The sequence below is a fragment of the Entelurus aequoreus genome, linkage group LG04 (genome assembly GCF_033978785.1).
Source record: "Entelurus aequoreus isolate RoL-2023_Sb linkage group LG04, RoL_Eaeq_v1.1, whole genome shotgun sequence".
Lineage (NCBI taxonomy): Eukaryota > Metazoa > Chordata > Actinopteri > Syngnathiformes > Syngnathidae > Entelurus > Entelurus aequoreus.
Window position 1 is genome coordinate 38,020,154 of NC_084734.1, and position 19,250 is coordinate 38,039,403.

Consider the following 19,250-nt stretch of genomic DNA (forward strand, 5'->3'; position numbering starts at 1 on the left):
AGCCTCTTCCATTTTTTTAACAATTTCTGCAACAGTTTATCTATTATCACCAAGCTGCTTCCCAACTGTCCCATTGCCTTTTCCAGCTTTGTGGAGCTGTACAATTTTGTCTCTGGTCTCTTTTGACAGCTCTTTGGTCTTGCCCATGGTAGCAGTGGACCTTGACTGACTGTGGACTGCACAGGTGACTTTAATGAGCTCAAAGGGATGGTGGGTGGGTGATTAGTTGCGGGGTAAAGCTGGACTTTTTTTAAGGTAGACTGACAGCTCTTTGAGAGTCATAATTATTGCTGATTCTCATGTGTGCAAATACTTATGAACCCCAGTAACCTACAAAAAATGTTTTTAAAATCATAAAATGGGATTTCCGGATTTTTCTTTTTAGATGATGTCTCTAACAGTGGAAATACATCTATGATGAACATTTCAGACCTCTCCCTAATTTCTAAGTGGGAGAACTTGCAAAATTGCAAGGTGTGCAAATACTTCTGGACCTCACTCTATATATATGTACGTATTTTTCTAAACATTTAATGAAGTCAAATAGAGTAAGTATTTCACACTTCTCTTTAGTAAATCCAAACATTTAATCAAGTCAAATATGGCAAGTATCCCACATTTCTCTTTAGTAAAGTAAATCTGTACAGCAGATACAGACATCCACATCAACAATTTGATTTGGCTAAGCGGCTGGACAGGATTATTACATTAATTAATTAATTGATTAAATTTGGGACTTCTCGCAGGCCACATCATGGACATTGGCGGACCGTATCCTGGCCGTAGTTTGGCGACCACTGCGTTAGAGTAGCTGCATGTATCTAATAAAGTGACTATGGATTGCAGAGTAAAGTACCTTCAATCGCATCAGTGGTCCTTATCCTCTTCTTCTTCTTAGCAGCTGCAAATATCACAATTTTCCTTTAAAAAGTTACCCCACAGCAAAAGATGAGTGGGATTAAAACTGTTTTTAGAACCTTTCTTTCCCGTGTCTTCTTGAACCTTGTCTGCTTCTGGTTCTGCTTCAGGTTCTGGATCGTGAAAGGAGAAAAAGTTAAGGTAGGCCATCAGAAAATAGACTAGATCTTATTTTGTAATTAATTGACTATTGTGAAAGAACCAACCAGAACAAAAAAAACTAAAATACTAAAAGAACAAAACAAAACATGTTACATGTTGTTTCGAAGTGATTGGACTCTTTCTAACCTTTCACCACAGCAGGCGGAGCTTCAGTGGTCGGAGTCTGAACATGAGGCTGAGTGGGCAGGGCTTGTTCTGTGGCTACTGGTTGGACAGGTTCAACGGATTGGACTGGCTGCACAAGTTCTGATGGTTGGACTGGCTTTACTGGTTCAACTTGTTGGACTAGTTGCACAGGTTCTGATGGTTGGAGTGGATTTACTGGTTCAACTTGTTGGACTGGCTGCACAGATTCTGATGGTTGGACTGGCTTTACTGGTTCAACTTGTTGGACTGATTGCACAGGTTCTGATGGTTGGACTGACATCACTGGTTCCGCATGTTGCACAGGTTCTGATGTCTGGACTGGCTGCAATTGTTGTACTGGCTCAGCTTGTTGGACCGGTGGCACTGGTTCTGGTGTCTGCTGCATGGCAGGTGGTACAGGCTGAAGATAGGGCTGATACTGGTTGTAAAACGGCGGCATCATTGGTTGGTGGTGATAAAGCGGCTGCATGGGCGGGGCAGCGGGATGCATCGCGGTTAGAACCGGCGCAGCAGACCCTTAAAAAAAAAGTTAATTTCCGATCAAAACACAACAGGATGTGGCCATTTTTGGGGTACCTGATCCGGTTGGAGGTGGGTACGGGTTGTCTGTGACAATCTGATGAACTGGAAGACAAACATGTAGAGGTTAATGGAAGAGATCCAGACAGCGTAAGTCCAGTTGTTAAGTTGAAGGTCCACATTGTTTCACACTCACCATACCAGCCAGGAGGGGATGGCCAGTAGACAGGTGCTGGTCTGCAAGGACTAACTGGAAGCAGCATGACAACACTGGATTACTATGTCTTTATTTACAATATAATTTTTTAAGATGTAAGAATTGATGAGGTACCATCTTGTTGTGGTTCTGGAACCTTTGCTGGTTTTGGACGTTGCTTCTCATTAGGTTGCTCTGATGGACAAACAGTAGCGGTTTGATTCTGATACACTTGGATGTGATCCATGACGGACTTTTACCTGCTTTGGTCTTCTTGGGCTTTTCTTCTCTTTTGACTTATTAAAAACAAATACGGGAAATCAATGTTTTTACTAGATCCTGACCAGAGACATGTTACTATATGTTTGTTTGTGTACTGTACCTTTAAGAAGAGCCGGAATTCTCCTGATCCGTCTCATTTTTGGCTCCAAACTCGCAATTCTGGGAAGAGCTGAGAAGTGAAATGCCTATTTTAATATGTCATCATTATCCTTCAACCAACAAGCTTTACAGCAACTTGTCAGTAGAAGTAATGTCAGTACTTCAACTCAATGTGCAGTTACTATTGTTAATATTGTGGTATTGCAAGCAATATGCGTAATGCCATAAAGTAAATAATATTCAAGTGAAGTCCAGCATGTGATGTATGCAATGTAAATATACTGTATATTAAAGTACTTTTGTGTTCGGAGGTTCATGTAATTGCTTTTGATGTACCTGTTCTCCTTGGTTCGTCATATGATCGTCCTGTGCTCCTCACTGCTTTATGATCTTCAACAATAATAAAGAACAACTTTTAACTTTCAGGTGAACATAATCATTATTGTTTTTCAAAACTGTACTGTCAATCCAACAAACCTTTTCTCTTCACAGCAGAGATCCTCCTGGAAGCTTCTGGAAGAGCACACGCACAAAAAACAGGAAACGATGATAGAAATTATACTCTAACAGGATCGGCCAATAATCAAGGCTTCAATATGGTATTGTATCGGAAGTGAAAAAGTTGTGTCGGAAAACCTCTGGTTCTATCACTTTGTTCTATGGTCGACATGATGTGTCACTAACCTATCTTCTCAGAGGTCCTGGCAGCAGACATTTTGGTCTTTGTAGCAGTAGCACTCATGCACGGACACACTAAAAAGAAGACAAACAATAAAAGAAACTTAGGTTAAAGATAAATGTACTGTAAATGTGACAAATAAGTTGCCATGTTCTCTTTTTAATGACCTGCAGGTGCTTCATCCTCTGATTTGCCTGCCTTGGCTTTTTCTTCTTGTTTTTCATCTTCATCTTCCAGTGGGAGGTGCTCCACTATGGAATCATCATCCACATGAACAGCAACATGCTGAACACCAACTAATGGAGATCACAGTAACTTCAGTGACTGATCAAAGTGTTAACTCTGCATATGTTTTGTTTTTTATTTGGTGTTTTTCATAGCCATTTCTTCCAAAATAAGGATCAGTATAGACAAGACAAAAGGAATATAGACAAGAAGTAACATGATACATATACACTATATATGCATTTTCACTTGTTAACAAAGTTGATATTTTACACGATCAACACTCCTTCACTTCTTTTTACACTTACACCTAAGCTTTTATGATGTCCAGTTTGACACTATAACATATCATTTCTATTTACATGGTTTTCTATGGGAAACACTTAGACTGCGTAGTTTTTGTGTGTGTGAAATAACAAATAAACCAAGCATCTCAGTTTCATCCTCTTCTTTCTCATCAGTGTCGGCTTCTGTTGCCCCCTCCGAGACAGGAAGTGATGCTGCAGACGAGGCTACATGATTGACACTGACATGAACTTTGACCTGAGCTACCTAAACCATTATTAGAAATAACTACCTGACAGCAAGTCCTCTTCACCATCATCATCCTCTTCCTCTTGATGAGACTCTGGTGTGATGTCATCTTCAAGGTGACCTTCATCACTGTCCAATGACGGCATGACCTCTAGTTCACTTTCCTTCTCCTCATCATCATCGTCATCAGCCAAGGTGTCACTGCTCTCAAATGGAGGAAGGATACTTTCCTTCTCTTCCTCATCAACATCATCATCATCATCATCAGCCAAGGTGTCACTGCTCTCAAAGGGAGGAAGGCCACTTTCCTCCTCCTCTTCATCATCATCTTTGTTGTTGAGGTCATAGACGTCAATGTGAAGACTGGCCAACACATCAAAATCTTCCTCTTTCTCTTCATGAGTTGCGTCAGAAAGGACATCTTCATCATCCTCACCAGCTTTAATGTAATCTTCCAAAACTTTGTGAAGGAGCACCTCATCATCACCATCGTTGTCATCATCAGTAGGATGAAGATAGGGCTCCTCTCCTACAGTGATTTCATCGCTATCCTCTTCGTAGCTAGGGAGAAGCACAGACTGTGAGATGTCAGTGAAAGAAGCCTCGTCTTCATCATCATCCTCCTTGGCAGACACATCTTCATCAGCATCCCCATCCTCTAGAGGAACGGCTGACTCTTCCTCTTCAAAGGAGGGAACGTCTTCTTCATGCTGCTCAGCTTCTTCTTCTTTGTCATCTTCATCAATAGTGTCTGCTCCCTCCTCATCACCACTGTCTTTGGCTGACGCATCTTCATCTTGGTGAGCCTCATCTTCTTCTCTGCCATCTTCCAACTCCTCCTCCTTCACTTTACTATCATCTACAGCTGCTTCAACTCCCTCCTCTTCCTCTTCCTCCTCCACCACCTCTACCCCCTCCTTTTCTTCTTCAACTCTTTCTTCTACTGCAGCTTCCTCCTCCTCATCCTCCATCATCTCCTCTTCTTCCTCACCAACCGCGTCGTCTTCTTTACCTCCCCTGTCCTCCTCTTCGTCATCGTCAACATCTTCTTTTGCAGCTTCTACCTCCTCCTGTTCCTCCACACCAGTTCCTTCATCTTCTTCAGCTCCCTCCTCTTCTTCCTCCTCCTCATACTCTTCCTCCTCCACCTCGTACCCCTCATCCTCCTCTAGTTCCTCTGCAGACTCCTCATCTTTCTCCTCAAGGTCCTCTTCATCTTCCTGGGCATCTTCTTCTTCCTCCTGCCCAGGAGCCTCCTCATCCTCTCCCTCATCGTCTTCGTAGACCACCTCAACCGCTGGCCGCGACTTCTTCACTTGCATGCCAATAACTGGAACAAACATGGAGAGAATTAAAACAAACTAACTAACCTGGGGTAAACTAAAGCAAAATAAATAAAAACACAACTTGAACTAAAAACTGAGGCTAACTAAATTAAACAAAAGTAAACCAAACAAGAGTAAACAAAGCTTAAATAAGCTTAAGTCGAATATATTTCAGCTTCAAATGAGCAATGGAAGACAGAAATGGACGTCCAGGAGGATGGACACTATTCCGGACATGTCTAGAGTGAAGTCAGTGTACAGACCTTTACTTCGTGATGGTAGAAACTCTCCTGAAAGACGAGTGAAAATCGAAATGAGTTCACAAATTCAGTCCTGATACAGAATTCACGTCAAGTTAGTAGATTAACGACAAGCCAGAGAGGAAAGGTGTTCTGTTGATTAGCGGGTTGTGTTTCATTTAGTGTTGTTACCGAGGAAGAGGAGGGACGTCTTCAGAGTTAATGATACCATCACAGAACATTTGCATAAAGTACCTTTTTTTCTCTTAAGCTTCCTCTCCACTTGCTCTTCCTCCTCCTCCAACCAAGTTGACTCTTTGAGATGGTTCACACATTTAGTCAACTTCAGTCATGACTCTGTTTATTCTACTACTAAAATAATATAATCAATGTGTTTTTCCTATGCTACATGCACTAGTGGTAGTGGTGCCTACCCTGTGGGATACTTTGTGGTCATCTACTTAGTTTTCTAATGTGTTTGAGGCTCCTGGATTGATGAGCGGTGACTTCAATGTGTTAAGGAGAGCACATGTGATGCAGAAGATGCTAATAGAACAGCAAGGACAATCTTTTCTACATGTTTGATGCATGTCGATGACCTGTACCAACCTTTTTTCCTCACGGCGTAAAGATTTCCTTCAGAAAAAGAAGGAGAACATGAGAACAAAATGTAAATAAAAAGTCTAGAATGTTCCTGAAAGTGTATACCATCGTCATCCTCAGGGGCAACAAGGCTGGCAGCAAACTTCAATATTGCGCTGACCAAGTTGGTGGACTTCTCCACCACGTCGTTGACGGCCTTTATGGGGTCAGAGCCGATCCTGCTGAGGCCACCTGTGCAGGGGGCGGAGCCAAAGACCTACATTATTCCTCTTCATGATGAAGCTTGCTGGAGGAGGAACTACACTTTCGATTGACATTTGAGTGAAAGAATCGAGGCCATGCCACATTGAGTACAACCTTCCACCTTCACTAATATTGCTGTTGGCAAACATCAGTAGAAGCACTACAGGCCACTTTTAACTCACTTCACTCATCTCATCTATATTCTAAGCACGAACAAACTGTCTCTAAATCATCTTAAAAGGTATCCAAGCAAGAACTGCAGACTGTACTCTCACTGGCCACTTAATTATGTACACAACCAATAAAAGTTCAGCTTGAAAACTTTGGAGTCTAAGATAGGTTTTAGGAATTTTACGTACTTCTGTGTTTTATTACATTATCCTCGCATGTGTGACTGCAGTTATTGTTTTTTTTATTTTATTTTGACATTACCAAATTAGGGTTAAGATGTATTTTTTACATAAAAAATGCCCAAGATATGATATGAATGCAAATGTAAAATTTGCATAAATTTAGCAAACAGATTTAAACCTATAACATATGTGCGTCTTTGTGTCAGTTAGCCACATGATGGCAATGTTTGCTTACCTTCCCCCTTTCCCTCACCCTCTGCAACCAGAACGGCCTCTAACGCGTTGATGTTTTTGTACTAAGTGCAAGCTTGATCGTTTTCTTGTGTTATATATTTTTGATATGATTTAAATAAAGCTTTTTTTTAACACCATCAAGTTTCAATGTCGGCATACCGCAGATAGTTTGTGGACTCCTGACTATTAAAAAGATGTTAGTCAGATGTATTTATTATTGCGACCACCTTATTGAGCAGCATGAACAGGAAACTAGAAACATTGTACTTAATAAAATGGCCACTGAGTGTGAATACACCCTTCTAATCTATTCACAACCAACCTAAAGATGCAACTATATGACCAACACAATGCAAACAAACTATTGGACTTAGAAATGAACATAAAAAGTGGGATGCATCTTAATGTGACGTTTTAGGTGAGCTTGCTTTGTGTCAAATTGAAGCTCACCTGAAGTTCAAATCTTAAAAAAACCACATTGAATGGAACGGAAGCCAACGTACAGTATATATCATTGTGGCTTTTATAACATTTGAACGTCGGTTTCTCGTAGAAATATAAAGCATCATCACAAGAAGGCCTCTAGAAGTACCTCCAAGTGGAATCAGACAGACAGCAATGTTAGGACAAGTTAGGAGATTAGTTAATACAGCTCGCTCGCTCTCTCTCTCTTTGATGGGGGTTAGTGTGGTCCTTGCCTCTACGCTCTGACTCCTTTAAAACCTTCCTGACGCCAGGAGGGGGGTGACCTGGTAGGATGAGAGACAGCGGCAGTGAGCACAAAGCACAGAGAAGGAGGTGGCACCATGCACCGAGAAGAAAAAGAAGAGGAAGAGCCGAGCTTGTCGAGAAGATGTTTTAGTACAGTGACAAACAATGTGACGTCAGATACTCTGCTTGTCTTCATCATTAATAGGATATATATTTACTAATAACGCCTCTAAAGCTGATCATGAGACTTCAGTTCAGTGAGCATCAAAGAAAACATAATAAACCTATTACTCTAGGCTTTAATGACTTTCTATATCAGTCGCAATTGCTCCAAAACTGTCAGGGAAGCTCGGCTTTTAAAATATCCCAAAAATAAGTGATTAAATATGTACTTTTGTGTTTACATTTTATTGACTAAAAGTGTGCAAGAATGCATTCCACTTTTTTTCAGAAGCAGCTACTTTCGCGACAGCAGACGAAACTTTGTAGTCTACTACATTATGGTAGCGTCACAGTGCATTGAACAGTGTTGAAGCAATGGGGGAGATAGAGTGGGTTGTTCCATTGCAGCCAAACAAGACAGTCATAGGATAAATGCTCGGCTTTGTCCCGCCCATCGGATCCCAAGCATCTAGTGCAGGGGTCACCAACGCGGTGCCCGTGGGCACCAGGTCGCCCATAAGGACCAGATGAGTCGCACGCGGGCCTGTTCTAAAAAAAAAAATTTAAAATTTTTTTTTTTTTTAATTAAAAAAAAATAATATATTTTTTTAAAAATTAAATCTACATAGAAAAAACACAAGATACACTTTCAATCAGTGCATCAACCCAAACAACCTCCCCCATGCACACTCATCCACACCCACTCACACAAAAGGGGTTATTTTCTTTCTGCTACCAATATTCTGGTTCCCACAACATAGACAACACATCTGCAAGGGACACAGTCCCTGAAGCACACATGATTGTATAGGCTGCTGGTCCACTAACATTTTCATTAATTACTATTTTTTATGTAATTATTTTTATATTGTTTTACTCTCTTTTTTATCCAAGAAAATGTTTTTTATTTATTTATCTTATTTTATTTTATTTTTTTAAAAAGGGCTTTATCTTCAACAGACCAGGTTGTCAATGAAATTAGATTTGTTTAAAGGGTTTTTTAAACCAGGCCCAGTCCAGATAATGTCCAAGTCGGACTCAGCAACACACACCTTCATTCATGTACACAGAAAAAAATTAGGGAACACAACAGATTGCATATAATTTATAAACAAAATAACATTTTCAAAATAAGCATTTATGTACAGTCCAGATTATGTCCAGGTCACTCAAATTAGGGAACACAACAACAGATATCATATAATCTATAAACATAATTATACTTTCAAAATAAGCCTTTGAGGACTTCTCATCTTTTTTTTTAATGTTTTTTGGCATCATTATCGTTTTCAACCATGTAACTTTCTAAAGTTAGAAAATACTGAATAAATGTTTTAAAGAAAGTAATACTAAATGAATATCTGTTTTTGGCCTTAAAAATAAACATTTTACCGAGTACTATAATTAAATTGACTAAATCATGATTGTCAATGAACTCTCCTAAAATAACAGAAACCACATTAAGCTTCATAAACAAACCAATCCTTAAACACATTTTTTCAACTTCCACCCAAAACAAAGACACAATATGACAATACCAAAACAAATGCAGGGTGGATTCAGGCTCCTGACAACAAAATCGGCAATCATCTGACTCTGTCATATTCCATAATTTTAACATTTTCCCTGTGGGTAAGAAGTTATAAATAATTTTAATTTGAAAATAACGATTTTGCACATCGATAGTGGTTTTATAGATTAGTTTGAATATGGCATCCCATGGCAACGGGCAGTCAAAAAAGTCCTCCCATTTTCCATTTGTGTTGTATGAGGCAGCCTTCAAAGATTTCTTTATTAAATAAAAATGATATATTTTTCTATTTATTTTAGTTCCTTTTTGCCAACTAGAATTTCTTATTAGAGGTTTACAAACTAATAATTTAGTAGTTCCATAATTAATTATTTGTTTCCATCTTTTCCCGATTACTCCAGTTAGTTGATAAAATGAAAAGTTTGAGCAAGCATCACCATACATAGCTCTAAATTCATCATACTTCATAATTTTACCTTTCTCATTGATAATATCATTGACAAAAATGATTCCTCTTTCAAACATATTTTTCCAAAAGAAAGGCTTTCCATCTATTACAATATTAGAGTTCATCCATATTAACTGCTGCAAAATATCGTCTCTTTTTTCTGGCACATAAAATTGAAAACACCACTATGAGTGGATTGTTTCCTTTATGAACCCCGCCATGTTTCCCAGCAGACTCTCTGGGAGGGGATCACTTGTAAAAAAGGATACAATTTTATTTTGATACAGTACATGTTTTTTGTCCAACAGGACATTTGTGTACCACTCAATGTTTAAATACATCTTTGGAACAATTGATGCTTTTAAAGACAGACACATAGCTTCAAGGTTGAGAAGTTTCAGGCCCCCATATTCATACTCTTTGTACAAAACCTTTCTTTTAATCTTTTCTGGTTTGCCGTTCCAGACAAAATCGAAGACCCTCCGCTCATAAATCTTAAAAAAGTTTTGTGATGGAGCTGGTAATGACAAAAACAAATAAATAAATTGAGGAATAATTAACGAGTTGGCAATAGACATTTTACCATACAAGGTTAGGGATTTCCCTTTCCATAATTGCATAATTTTGTCCAGCTTTCTTAGTCGATTATCATAATTTACTGAGCCTAGATCTTCCAGATTTTCTGGGACAACAACACCAAGTATGTTAACTGGTCCATCTGTCCACAAAACAGGCACTTTGCATTCCATTCGAAAGGACGTGCCCTTTAGATTTCCGATCCTTAACATTTTACATTTATCATAATTAAAGGCCTACTGAAACCCACTACTACCGACCACGCAGTCTGATAGTTTATATATCAATGATGAAATCTTAACATTATAACACATGCCAATACGGCCGGGTTAACTTATAAAGTGACATTTTAAATTTGCCGCTAAACTTCCGGTTCGAAACGCCTCTGAGGATGACGTATGCGCGTGACGTAGCCCGACGAACACGGGTATGCCTTCCACATTGAAGCCGGTACGAAAAAGCTCTGTTTTCATTTCATAATTCCACAGTATTCTGGACATCTGTGTTCGTGAATCTGTTTCAATCATGTTCATTGCATTATGGAGAAGGAAGCCAAGCAAGCAAAGAAGAAAGTTGTCGGTGCGAAATGGACGTATTTTTCGAACGTAGTCAGCCACAACAGTACACAGCCGGCGCTTCTTTGTTTACATTCCCGAAAGATGCAGTCAAGATGGAAGAACTCGGATAACAGAGACTCTAACCAGGAGGACTTTTGATTTGGATACACAGACGCCTGTAGAGAACTGGGACAACACAGACTCTTACCAGGATTACTTTGATTTGGATGACAAAGACGCAGACGTGCTACTGTGAGTATGCAGCTTTGGCTTTTTTTTGCGTATGTACGTAACTTTTTTAAAATATATAAGCTTTATGAACCTTGGGTTAGGTGAACGGTCTTTTGGGCTGAGTGATTGTGTGTGTTGATCATGTGTTTGAATTGTATTGGCGTGTTCTATGGAGCTAGGAGCTAGCAGAGGAGCTAGGAGCTAGCATAACACGTACCGTACCGTAAGTGCGCGTCACGTACGTAACTTTTTAAAAATATATAAGCTTTATGAACCTTGGGTTAGGTGAACGGTCTTTTGGGCTGAGTGATTGTGTGTGTTGATCGGGTGTTTGAATTGTATTGGCGTGTTCTATGGAGCTAGGAGCTAGCAGAGGAGCTAGGAGCTAGCATAACAAACACGCAGGTGTTATTATGCAGGATTAATTTGTGGCATATTAAATATAAGCCTGGTTGTGTTGTGGCTAATAGAGTATATATATGTCTTGTGTTTATTTACTGTTGTAGTCATTCCCAGCTGAATATCAGGTACCGTGAGTATGCAGCCTTGGCTGCTAAACATTCGATAACTTGACCGTATGTGCGCGTCACGTACGTAACTTTTTAAAAATATATAAGCTTTATGAACCTTGGGTTAGGTAAACGGTCTTTTGGGCTGAGTGATTGTGTGTGTTGATCAGGTGTTTGAATTGTATTGGCGTGTTCTATGGAGCTAGGAGCTAGCAGAGGAGCTAGGAGCTAGCATAACAAACACGCAGGTGTTTTTATGCAGGATTAATTTGTGGCATATTAAATATAAGCCTGGTTGTGTTGTGGCTAATAGAGTATATATATGTCTTGTGTTTATTTACTGTTGTAGTCATTCCCAGCTGAATATCAGGTCACCCCCGGCTCTCACAGCATCTTCCCTATCTGAATAGCTTCAACTCCCCACTAGTCCTTCACTTGCACTTTACTCATCCACAAATCTTTCATCCTCGCTCAAATTAATGGGGAAATTGTCGCTTTCTCGGTCCGAATCTCTCTCACTTCATGCGGCCATCATTGTAAACAATAGGGAACTTTGCGTATATGTTCAACTGACTACGTCACGCTACTTCCGGTAGGTGCAAGCCTTTTTTTTATCAGATACCAAAAGTTGCAATCTTTATCGTCGTTGTTCTATACTAAATCCTTTCAGCAAAAATATGGCAATATCGCGAAATGATCAAGTATGACACATAGAATAGATCTGCTATCCCCGTTTAAATAAAAAAAATTCATTTCAGTAGGCCTTTAAGCTTAAGGCCAGATTGCTGTGAAAATATGTCCAAAAGATTAAGAAGGTTCCGCAAACAATGAGGAAAAATCTTATCTTTGTGAATCAGCCTTTTCTGACATGAACTTCATCAAGAACAAACACAGAACACGCCTCACTGATGCACATCTGCAAGACTCACTCAGAGTTGCAGTGTCAAGTTACACACCAGAGTACAACACACTAGTTAACAGCATGCAATGCCAGGCTTCCCACTAACTGACAAAGAAACAGATAACAGATTTGGTGTCCAGTTCAAAGTGTGACATGATTTAAAAATTTGAGAGTTTACTTTTGTATTTTACATGAGTTATTATTTGTACAAACATGGTGCAAAGTAATTCATGATTTTTTTTTAAATGTTAGTGGCTAGCTAGTTAAAATGGGATATTGTGATTTCACAAGAATGTCTTAGAAGTGATCATTTGAAAATGTTCAATTTGAAAAATGTGCACTTAGAGAAAATATAAAAATAAAGTGTTGCATATTGATATTTATCTGTTTCTATATATATTTATTGTGAGAAATCATTAAGATGATCAGTGTTTCCACAAAGATAAATATCATTAATTATTAATAATAACAGAGTTAAAGGTAAATTGAGCAAATTGGCTACTTCTGGCAATTTATTTAAGTGTGTATCTAACTGGTAGCCCTTCGCATTAATCAGTACCCAAGAAGTAGCCCTTGGTTTCAAAAAGGTTGGTGACCCCTGATCTAGTGAATGAGAACTGGGCTTGGCCTCGGCTAGCCTGGACGCAGGGCTCCTGCATTATGACTGACCTGTCTGAGTCTGAACCCCTTTGACAGAAAAATGAGCGAATCAGCGATCATGAAATGTAGACCACTGCCAGAGCATTTTTCCAAGTTTCATTCCGTTGTTCCGAGTTGAAATGGAAAATTGTACAATTCTTTAAGTGTCGTTTTCTCTGTAAAATCTAGCTTTATATATTGTATCTGTCACTGAAGCTGTAGCCGTGTTTGGAAAAGTACTTTAGCTGAAAATTAGCTTTCGCTGTTTGAAAGACCAGCAGCTTAATAAAAAGTTGATATAACTACAACAAAAATTAAGTTGGTTTAGTTTAAGAATTATGACAGGAAGTAAGTCTTGAATCAACTTATGTCTGTCAGTTCACCGTTGACATATAACCAAAATACAATGTTTAAAAGAATCTAAAATCCAAACAATGTAGATAAAGTGTTGATTTCCAGTTTTATGATGGACTGCCAGTAATTGCGTTACACTAGCATAAGCTGCCATGCTAATAAGGCAGCTAAGCTATACTGATGATAGAGATGATCGACAAAACATTCTATTTAGTAACAGTGGAGAAAAAATAGAAAACAATTTAAAAATCTACAAACTTCAAGGTAATCAGTTTAAAACAGCTCAAAAAGTTCACTTTAAAGTGGCCAGTATGTACAAGAAGAACAAGCTAGCCTGCTTGCTAATCCCCAATGATGCACTTTTTGAAACAAACTTTTATAACAGACAATTTGTATATAATGGGATATAAGTGACATTAAAACACCATTAAAGTAAAGTACCATTGATAGTCACACACACACTAGGTGTGGTGAAATTACCCTGCATTTGACCCATCCCCTTGTTCCACCCCCTAGGAGATGAGGGGAGCAGTGAGCAGCAGCGGTGGCCGTGCTCGGGAATAATTTTGGTGATTTATGTTGTTATGTTATGTTATGTTACATTATGTTTAGTTAAGTTTAATTTGTGAATAGACAAGGAGTGTTAGTGTGTTTTCAGCAGCGAGTAGGTCATAATGATGACCCAGCTGGACTTAAGATTTTACCTGAGATGGTTTTGTAGTCAGTCAGGTCAAACATGATGACAAAGACACACGACCACGTAATGATGAGGGCCAGGACCAGGATCCAGGCCAGTGGCGAGCTGAATGTTGAGTACAAGTCATCGGTGAATGTCTTCTTGGACAGGTGGACGGACGGAGTTCCAGCGTCTCCGTTCTTACCGTCAATAACCATGGTTGTGGTTGTGGAAGACGACCTCGCTGGGGAGAAACATGGGTTCACTTGGGCAGGACTACAGAAAAAACTATTTGCATGTCGATGTTTAAATCATAACTCTGCTTGACGACCATTACAATAATGTACTGTATAGTTGTTGTCTTTCTCCTAGTTGAAGCTATGTGATGGACAAGAGCAGCAACATGGAAGTTACTGAAGGTGTTAAAAGATCTTTGTCCACCTGTTGACTCTCCTCAGCTGGCGTTGGCGTCGTGATTGCTGACTCAAACGGCTTAGCGGCAACACAACAGAACACACAGACCCACTAACTCGAGGCCTCACAACTTTGATGAGCTGAAGGACGCCACATGACACCAAGTGAGGCTTCAGTAGCTCCAAGGCACTCACACTTTCAGGTTCATTTCCACTGGACATCGATGAGGGGATTAGCTGAAACGTAGAAGCCGCTAACAATAATGTTATCAACAATTATGGCTTCTGACCTTTTATGTCACGCCTTTAGCACTTATCAAAACCTTTTTTAGCCCTACATTGTTCTCTTCCTCCTTCAATGGTTTGATAATCCTTCCATGTTAGAGTCTTCCTTTTAAGGATAACACTTGTCAGCTTTGTGGAAGACACTCTGATCTGCCTAGAATTTTTAACCAACCAGTCAAAACATTCCCTTAACAAGGCCAAAGAAAAGTCTTTAGACCTCATCCTCCATGTTTCCATTTCTTCAGCAAGCAAGACACTTTAGAGTTTCTTGTCAGTGTTGACTCAGCGTCTTTTAATACTTCAAAAACATTGCACACATTAAAGCCAATTTAACCTCCTAGTTTACAATTTTGCAATAACTAGGCTGCTATTTCAACTTGGAGTTAATCCTTACATGTTAAGACAAGATAGCATATTTTCCAAACATGCCATTATTATGTCATCATTTGTATGCCAACATGTTGTTATTGTATTAGTAGCTCAGTTGCGGTTCGGGTCACCAATTACCATGAATTGATTAACGTGGACCCCGACTTAAACAAGTTGAAAAACTTATTCGGGTGTTACCATTTAGTGGTCAATTGTACGGAATATGTACTGTACTGTGCAATCTACTAATACAAGTCTCAATCAAACCTCATGCTTCACCAGAAAGATTATTTTAAACAAATTCAAAACTAGCTTTAATTTTTTTGATGTAGTTGTAGATTTAACTAAAACTGTATCATATTAGCTTAGCATTTCTGCGAACCGAACATACAAGTTACTAATATCTACGTTATTGTCCTTCAGTCCATTTTCAACTAGCATTTTGTTTCTGCGTTTGAATGCTTGCTCATCCATGGAATCTAGCGCTTTGATATAATTTGCTAACAATTAAACCTTTAGCTAAGACACATTTACAGTACATGACAAAGAGCAGATACCTGTTTTCAGGTGTTTTTAAAACCTTTCCCTCTCCAATCACAATTCCACAAAAATGACCAGCACTGTGCCAGCTAATGCCACCAGCTGGCAACGTCATATTGAAAAGCAATACTACACACATCTAAAATGTGATGTATGAGAGTCATGTGACTGTGTTGGACACATATATGGTGTGCTAAATGTATTGATAAACAAACACATCAACCATTCAATGGCCAAAACAACTGTAAACTACCACAACATCCCCCATTTTTTCAGTTCAAATACGAAACACTGTCCAGCCTTTGCAAAAGTGTCAATACTCGGATGGATCGGTCAATAAAAGAAGACATGACTGACTCAAAAGTGTGAAATCGTTTACAAATGAGTTTGTGTGTAGCCTGCATCAACTATTGTGTGATCTGGAAAGAAGAAACATAATGACAGCAACACATACAGTACATACAGTGTTTACTTCCACCATGGACATACGCCTCAAGGCAAAAGGCTTCACTTTTAATGTGTTGGTCCTTTGCAGACGCCTGTGTGGACACTGCCAGGCTGCTGCATTACAAATAGACGATATATGATAGCAGCATATTTTTAGACACTTTCAATCATGCTAACTACCCTTCACACACGGATGTTCATGCTAACTTTACATACGTTACCTTCTGCTTCAGTCATTGCTCTCAGCTAAAAGTCGTCATTAAAAGTTCCCTCCTGTGTGAGATTTAATCCCAGCGTTTAATCCAAAGTGTGTGTTTCACTCTTTGCCTCCAAAACTTGGCATTCTTCACCCCTTCCCCCGCGAGACAACACAACCTGATGGTTGCAAGCTGGAGCAAGGTGGTCCAGGGGCTGGTGGCACAGACGGAGACCGGGATGAGGGTGTATTTGCCCTTTGGGGCTGCCTCAGACTGAACCCAGCCCCCTTTCAGTACAACAAAATTAGATTTTGGGAGGGGCAAGTGAGACGTCGCTTTGTCCCAGCAGCTACTATGACAACGTCACATGGTGACAACTGCAGCTTGACTGCACTTCTAAATCAAAGTCATTGAAACTCTCATGTAGACACTGAATGTTGTTTGGTTGATAAAAAACAACCCAATCCCCGACCATTTTCACAGTGTTTGTGACGTGCATCATCTGAGTTATTCTTAGAGCCGCTGCTTGCCGCTGCTGCCTTTTTAGGCCACAGGCTTGACCTTAGCACCCCGTACACTCATAGCTCCACACACCTCCCTCCTCCAGAACACTCAGTGCAGAGCTGTCATCGTATGGGGAAGGAGGAGTGAATACCTAAAATAATACCTTTGAAGCGCACAATTAATGCTGGATGTTTTTAATTCACTTGAAATAATAAATATGAGTAGATAACATAAGCCAGGGGTGTCCAAAGTGCGGCCCGGGGGCCATTTGCGGCCCGCAGGTAAATTTTTAACGACCCCACGGCACATTTTAAAAATACGATTGAAAAAAATAAAAAAACATTAAAAGTGGTATTTAAATAGCAAACGGGTAAAATGTAACAAGAAAATGTAGCAATGTTTACTGTAATCACACAAAGCTGCCATGTAGGCTGTTTCTTTCTTTAAAAAATAATAATGAATCAAAATCAATGTCATTATGAATTATTGACCTATTCAAGGCTCCAATTACGTCTCATTAAATATTTTGAGATATTTTTAGGGGAAAATGTAAAAATGAGCTGTTTTTTTTTATTTAAAGAAGGGCCTAAAACGAACAAACAAAAAACAAACAACAATACAACTTATAATTGACAGATAGATCTGAAGTTGATCTCGAGATTATTGTGTTAAAAGTAAACAGTAAAAAAAATATATATAATTTATTTTTTAACACTTTAATGAGTAGGAAGGACCCTTTTGTATCCCCTACAATTTTAGTGTGATAAGTTTTTAAGTGTCATTGCTCAAAAAATAATAATGAATTAAAATCAATGGTGTTATGAGTTATTGACCTTTTTAAGGCTCCAATTATTATATAATCTCAAATATCCCTCTTAAAAATTTTATTGGGTGAAAATATTGCATATTTTGTGTTTTTTTCATTAAAAAAAAGGGTTTTCTTTGACAAAAAGAGCATACAATTTAAATATTTAAAAAATGTTATATTGACAGATAATGTTGATTTAGAGCAGGGGGTGTCCAAAGTGCGGCCCGAGGGCCATTTGCGGCCCGCAGGTCATTTTTTAACGGCCCCACGGCACATTTTAAAAATACGATTGAAAAAAATAAAAAACACTAAGTGGTATTGAAAGAGCAAATGTAACAAGAAAATGTAGCAATGTTTACTCTAATCACACAAAGCTGCCATACAGGCTGTTTCTTTCTTTAAAAAATAATAATAAAGCAAAATCAATGTCATTATAAATTATTGACTTATTCAAGGCTCCAATTACGTCACATTAAATACTTTGAGATGTTTTTTGGAGAAAATGTTGCATATTTTGTGTTTGCCATGTAAAAAACGAGCTGTTTTTTTTTAAAGAAGGGCCAAAAACGAACAAACAAAAAACATAAACAATAATTAATAATGACACATTTTTGATATTTTTCGGACCAAAACCCTTTGGGGTCAAGCCTGAGTGGAAGCCTAAATGTATATTTTTTATACATGTATTGTATAGGTTTTTAAAATAAAAAATATCAAAATGGCCCCTGCTAGCTTTGATTTTTCAATGTGCGGCCCTCAGCGGAAAAAGTTTGGATACCCCTGACATAAGCAATGCAACAGGAGAGTTTCAGTTAAATAATTTATTGACTAATATGTACCAAAGAAAAAGGGTAATTGTGAAAACATTGACTAATTATAAATAATATAAAAACTAATTAAAATGAAAACTGTCCATGTTATATTTTTATTTAGAATATTGAGTTACTAAAAACCTTTTGAGCCCTAAATACTGGGGAGGACGACAATGATCGTCATTTTCCAGATACTTGGCCCTCCTATCTTTAAATTATTTATATTTAGCGAGTACGTACCGTATTTTTCGGAGTATAAATCGCTCCGGAGTATAAATCGCACCGAAAATGCATAATAAAGAAGGAAAAAAACATATATAAGTCGCACTGGAGTATAAGTCGCATTTTTGGGGAAGATTTATTTGATAAAACCCAACACCAAGAATAGAGATTTGAAAGGCAATTTAAAATAAATAAAGAATAGTGAACAACAGGCTGAATAAGTGTATGTTATATGACGCATAAATAACCAACTGAGAACGTGCCTGGTATGTTAACGTAACATATTATGGTAAGAGTCATTCAACTATAACATATACAAACCCCGTTTTCATATGAGTTGGGAAATTGTGTTAGATGTAAATATAAACGGAATACAATGATTTGCAAATCACTTTCAACCCATATTCAGTTGAATATGCTACAAAGACAACATATTTGATGTTCAAACTGATAAACATTTTTTTTTTGTGCAAATAATCCTTAACTTTAAAATTTGATGCCAGCAACACGTGACAAAGAAGTTGGAAAAGGTGGCAATAAATACTGATAAAGTTGAGGAATGCTCATCAAACACTTATTTGGAACATCCCACAGGTGAAC

The 19,250-nt window shown here is 38.6% G+C and overlaps 1 protein-coding gene across 6 annotated transcripts in view; it reads right to left on the reverse strand.

Moving 5' to 3' along the window:
- LOC133648563 (triadin-like) overlaps positions 1–16,973 on the reverse strand; it is a 37,270-nt gene extending 20,297 nt beyond the window's left edge. For 5 of the 6 annotated variants that reach the window (XM_062044781.1, XM_062044780.1, XM_062044784.1 and 2 more), the window contains exons 1-19: positions 16,329–16,973; positions 14,082–14,297; positions 6,034–6,159; positions 5,935–5,961; positions 5,581–5,640; positions 5,350–5,376; positions 3,805–5,091; positions 3,170–3,298; positions 3,008–3,076; positions 2,801–2,836; positions 2,660–2,713; positions 2,325–2,393; positions 2,203–2,238; positions 2,078–2,137; positions 1,943–1,996; positions 1,804–1,851; positions 1,207–1,743; positions 978–1,031; positions 857–901 (exon numbers count right to left, since the gene is read on the reverse strand). In XM_062044781.1, coding sequence (XP_061900765.1) covers positions 857–901; positions 978–1,031; positions 1,207–1,743; positions 1,804–1,851; positions 1,943–1,996; positions 2,078–2,137; positions 2,203–2,238; positions 2,325–2,393; positions 2,660–2,713; positions 2,801–2,836; positions 3,008–3,076; positions 3,170–3,298; positions 3,805–5,091; positions 5,350–5,376; positions 5,581–5,640; positions 5,935–5,961; positions 6,034–6,159; positions 14,082–14,297; positions 16,329–16,344 — 2,950 coding nt within the window. In that variant the 5' untranslated portion in view covers positions 16,345–16,973. The remainder of the gene's footprint in view (positions 1–856; positions 902–977; positions 1,032–1,206; positions 1,744–1,803; positions 1,852–1,942; positions 1,997–2,077; positions 2,138–2,202; positions 2,239–2,324; positions 2,394–2,659; positions 2,714–2,800; positions 2,837–3,007; positions 3,077–3,169; positions 3,299–3,804; positions 5,092–5,349; positions 5,377–5,580; positions 5,641–5,934; positions 5,962–6,033; positions 6,160–14,081; positions 14,298–16,328) is intronic. The other variant, XM_062044782.1, reaches the window with a different exon arrangement.
- Positions 16,974–19,250: the final 2,277 nt, after the last annotated feature.